We start from the raw sequence: 5,467 nt of genomic DNA, 5'->3' as shown, positions 1-5,467 counted from the left end.
CAACTTTCACAAAAGAAAGGTTTAAATTTTAAAAAAGACAAGTTGTTAAACATTTTTAAAATCCTGAAATTTTGCAACTGCTGAGGGACATAAATTTTGTTTCTGTTACAGTTAAAGGGGAGGAAAGTCATAATTTTCCTTAGTCATTCAAAGTAATAACAACATAGTCAGTAAAGTGACATCTATATGACCAGCACATCAGAGATGGATAAGACCTTTTTGTTTAGTTTGTTCCATTCAACTTTACTTATTTTAAGAACACAGTATTTATAAAAATAAAACAAATTAACATTTCTTTCTGACATACTTCAAATGAAACATAAAAGTAAAACCACACATTCACCTCTGAAATTGAATTTATTTGAAATATTTCAGATAAAGGCCTACACCAGGTAATTCTGTATTGTAAACCACTTATAATTTTGTTTAAACATGTATTACAACTTTCACAACAGCACTAGCAGTAATAGAACACAATGGGCTATCTGTGTTGTGCCCACCACGAGTATCTAAACCCAGTTCTTAGCAGTAGGGGGCCCTCAGATTTATAGCTGAGCCACTGACGGGGTGGGGGGGACTAAACTTGTAAATCTTTATCCAAACCTTTGTAAGTTTTCGCTCTTTTTAAGCATTTATTGGTCTACTTATTTATTGACCATTTCTAAACAAACACCACAAATACTTTACAAGGACAAAGAACTTTAGCCACAAGCAAGCTGACTATTTCCTTCTCTCGACGTACACCTCAGATGTCCATCGAAAAAATTAAGGGGGACAGTTCCCCTCAAAAAATTGGATAATAAAAAGTTGTGTACCAGAGTTGGGTGAACCGATACACGTCAATGTGGTACACACTGATTTAATACTGATATGAATGGCTGAACTTTACAGCAGCACATGTAAAAGATGGCAGTACATGTTATCCTCATTTTCATGTTAAAAAGGTTCTTTAAAAAAAATTTTATGCACTCTATTTATGAATATTTTTTTCTGTCAAAAAAAGAAATATCGGCTACTTTTTAAAGGTGATATCCATACACTATGAAATACAAAACTAAGCTACACATTTCTGTCATTAAGTTATGGTTCTACCACTTCATTAAACCAGTATATTAAATTAGCTATATTATTAATTACTGGGTTAATCTTTAGCTCTCATTATGTAAATAGCTAGCTTTGATCGGACGAAGACAGTTTTAAATTATCAAAAACAAAACAAACAAACACTGTATTTACAATGCGAATATTTCAAAATGTCAGAGGTTTTAGATTAAGAGAAAAACAAATTCAATCAGTAACATAACAACCCTCTGAGGTTGTAAGATCTAATTGTTTTTAAATTTACATCATAAAAAAGCCAATAGACACTCAGTGTCCAATACCAACACAAACTTTATAAACACTGTAATTTACTAATTTTTATATTTCATAAAAATTAATTATCCAAGCCTAAGGTTTATATAAATTTTTTAGTTTACTTACAAGACATATCAAATTAATACTTTAGTTATAATTAGATTAAAACGTACAACTTCACACCTGCACAGGTGTGGGAATGAAAACCAATCATTACCAACATACTAAAGTTGAAAAAAAATGCCTCACTTTAAAATGAGTATTAGGTTTTCAATCTTAGTTTGTAGACACACACACACCAGTGACAACCACGTTAGGAATCCGTCATTCCTATTAAATATTATACCTACAATTAACAAGGTTCAATGTACACGCTGCCTTAAATGTCAGTTATCTACATATAAATATTTTGATGCTTTATCCGATATAACAATTAACATTTTTAAAATAAGAAGTTAATAAGTACAACATTCTTTTCAAACCTATCAACCAAAGCACAGTTTATAAAGAGAGAGAGTTTACAAGAGAAAGCTTAGCAACAGACTACGTATTCACCAAGTACTTCTGCAGGAAATATAAACAACACACTAGCATGTTCACCAGACAATTCGTCGTCACGGATAGTTCCTATTGCAGATGATAAAATCCTATAAAACTACCAAATCTTCCTTTTCGACTCGCGAAGATAGCAACATCAGCAAGAGTCGTCAGGAAACGGTAACCTGCCACTAGGACAGTTCTAATGTTGGCTAGCATTTCTTTGGTCCTAAACGAGACGATCATCAAGTGACCGAGTTTGCAATTTTTGGCAACTTGCTCTGGTTCCCAACTGCTTTTGTTCCGTTCTCGCCAACCATGGTTATTGTCACTCGAGACTTGGTACTTCCTATGGTGTTCATCCGAGTTATCAACGTACCAACATTGCCATTACTGTTAACAGCTGTATTACCCACTTCTGCTTTTACCAAGGAGCCAGAACTGTCTGTGCTCTGTGATACTTTACTTGAATGACGTCTCAACCATTCGTGTTTCAAAGCAACAGCTGGAGTCATGCGAAGAGCTGGATCCCACACCAGACACTTCTTGATAAAGTCAAGGAATCTGGGATCGTCACAACCTTTCAAAGCTGTTGTAAACTGCTTGCTGCCTGGAGAACCTCTCATCTTCCCTCGTCTTGACCGACCTCCATTAAGCACTACAGTACCATCGGGAAGAGTTGTCGTAGTACAGTACCGAGGATGCCCTCTAGAATTTATGAAGTTTTTAGCACGTTTTGATTGGTCCAGTATATTCCTTGGTGGAACACCCAGAAGCTCGATGATGCAAGCGAGTTGGTCCAACTCATCCTCTCCTGGCAACAAAGGGCAGCCTGTAACAAGTTCTGACAGGATACATCCCAAACTCCACATGTCAATTGATGTCCCATATTTAGCCCCGAGGATCACTTCTGGAGCTCTGTAGAATCGCGACTGAATGTAAGAGTACACTCTTTGATGCTCATAGCAACTGGATCCGAAATCAATTACCTTAATCCCGCTACGACCCTGCTGTTTCAGCAATACATTCTCCGGTTTCAGATCGCAATGAATTACTTTATTCCGCTGTAAAACATCTAAACACTGAAGTAACGAATGAGCAAACTTACGAACCAGCTGCAAGCTAAAACCCTGAAATTTGTTCTTTTTTAAGAGCTCGTACAAATTAATACTGAGTAATTCAAACGTTATACATGTATGGTTTCGGAATGTAAAGTTCTCTAGCATGTGAACAATGTTCATGCCATTGTCTTTATCTTGTTTACGAAGGTGGTCCAGTATACGAATTTCTTCCTGAGCCTGTCGATGAAAACGCTTTTCATTACGAACCATTTTCAGGGCTACATGTTGATGGGTCTTGTGGTCGTATGCTTTCACCACTTGACCAAAACTACCTTTACCAATAATTTTAAGCATTTCGTATCGATATGCTATATGGTCATGAGGTACGTGTAAATACGAACCATGCTCGTCGTCATAGCCACAATTACTCGGAGCCCCTATAACACCCTGTCTTTTCTTTGCATTGGCACCAATAAAGTACACTTGTGGGTAACTGCATATTTCGTGGCGTTCATATGGTGTGAGTTTATGCATATATAATTTCATTACCTGCTCTGGGGTAGCCACAAGAGTCCTTTTTCCAGACACATTTCTGTTATCAGATGTTTCATCACAATTTCCAGCTTGAGGCATGTATGGATTACTGTGCACACTGATAGACTTCGTTGTAAGCCTTCCACTTCTAAAAGTCCTGTTATTATCTTCAGGATTGTTTTCACTGGGCAGCTGGTGGGCTTGTAGGGTTGCTCTTTGGTAATTTAATCCAAAACCATTACTTGTGAGGCTATTGTTAATAACTGGCAACGTAACTTTTTCTATATTTTCGGGTAATTTTGGAAGATTTGCTTCGCTTGCAGAAATGTTGTTCGTTCCAGTGATGCTAGGAACAGAAGATTTATTTCGAGATAATGGCATTTTGATATATATGCTTCAAAATTTATGCTGGAAACTTCCAAGACGGACTGGATATGCATATATATATTTGTATCGTTAGGCCTAAACAAGCACTGATAACAAAGGCTACCTCGACTGAAACGGCAGACTATCATACATTATAATAAACCAGCAAAATCGCTATACTTTTAAAATTTAAATACATATTTCATAAAAAAATTGAAAGATCTAATTAAAATTTCTGACATATAACCGAAGTACAATACGGTAAAATGTTTCGATTAACTAAATGCTAAAAGAACGGCTACAATAGAGAACAACCCAAACTGACGGTAATATAAATCATGCCCTACTCCAGCGTCTGTACCTCCTTTCTTCTTTCTTTGAATAGTTGGCACGATCCATATGATCATCGGTAAACGTCAGTTATGACGTAATTTTACTTGGCCAATGGGAACCCAATAACTTAGCACGAAAATTATATATCAACTCTTGGAAAAATATTCGAAAGGCAACAATTGTTTTGGTATAAATGTCTTTACCAAGCTGGCGAAGCATGATTATAACTAATTTTATTTGTTACAAGGCAATAGTATTAGACTTATCACATTTTAAACACTGAATCCTTTATCTAGTCCTAAAGAGTGCAATGTTAAGAAATATAATAGGCCTAATACTAATGTCTATAATAACAAGTACCATAAATTATATTCGAAAGAAAAGGGGGGATGGAGAGAGAGAGAGGGGGGAGGTCTTACAGCACATTGTAATAACAAAAATAAACAAAATAAGTACATTTCAATTTGTGAGGTCATTTATCCATGTCGAAGTTTTTAAGATAACAAATAGAAATAAGTACGTCTTATCGCTCTTGCTAATATACTAAAAATAATGATGAAATTGTTATTAATAATAACATACTATTTTGGCTAACATTTCAAGCTGAATATTTTGTTGTTAAGTAAATAATGATATGGACCGGCATGGCCAGGTGGTTAGGAAGCTCGACTCGCAATCTGCGGGTTCGAATCCTCGTCTCACCAAGCATGCTCACCCTTTAAGCCGTGGGGGTGTTATAAAGCGATGGTTAATCCCACTATTCGTTGGTAAAAAGAGTAATCTAAGAATTGGCGGTGGGTGGTGATGACTAGCTGCCTTCCCTCTAGTCTTACAATGCTAAATTAGGGACGGCTAGCGCAGATAGCTCTCGTGTAGCTTTGCGCGAAATTCAAAACAAATAAACAAACAAAATAATGATATTACGAAGACAAATTAATGTAGAAAATATAATAACGAAATCAAAAAGTATGCAGTTTAAATACTTAAAAATGTAACGCAAACGAATATCCTGTCTGTCATATCATATACTTGTTGCTCAGTGCTTCGAGGTCAGTTATCGCTATGTCTAAATTTCATTCAAATATTTCTAGCCATATTAAATATATTGTGTTACGACAGCGGAAGTCGCGTGACGCTGGGAGCATGCGCGCTGGAGTTTCTGGAAGGATCATGAATTATCGGGGAGGCCCAAGTTTGTTCGAGGCGCCCTCTTTTTTAGTATATAAGCCTGGCGAGAAAAACCAGCGCAATTGCATAGATAGATAGATAGATATAGAGAT

At 36.2% G+C, this 5,467-nt stretch overlaps 1 protein-coding gene across 1 annotated transcript; it reads right to left on the bottom strand.

Annotated features, from left to right (window-relative positions):
• Positions 1 to 346: 346 nt before the first annotated feature.
• On the bottom strand, positions 347 to 4,216 carry LOC106474782 (dual specificity tyrosine-phosphorylation-regulated kinase 2-like). Its single transcript, XM_013935471.2, has one exon. It carries the CDS (start codon positions 3,867 to 3,869, stop codon positions 2,139 to 2,141), a length of 1,731 nt encoding a protein of 576 aa, XP_013790925.1. The 5' UTR covers positions 3,870 to 4,216; the 3' UTR covers positions 347 to 2,138.
• Between the last annotated feature and the right edge of the window lie 1,251 nt (positions 4,217 to 5,467).

The sequence above is a fragment of the Limulus polyphemus genome, unplaced genomic scaffold (assembly GCF_000517525.1).
Source record: "Limulus polyphemus unplaced genomic scaffold, Limulus_polyphemus-2.1.2 Scaffold7681, whole genome shotgun sequence".
NCBI lineage: Eukaryota > Metazoa > Arthropoda > Merostomata > Xiphosura > Limulidae > Limulus > Limulus polyphemus.
This window is presented reverse-complemented; position numbering and strand designations above follow the sequence as displayed.

Excerpts from the sequence above, each read along its gene's own strand:
- LOC106474782 (XM_013935471.2), bottom strand. The coding sequence starts at position 3,869 with ATGCCATTATCTCGAAATAAATCTTCTGTTCCTAGCATCACTGGAACG.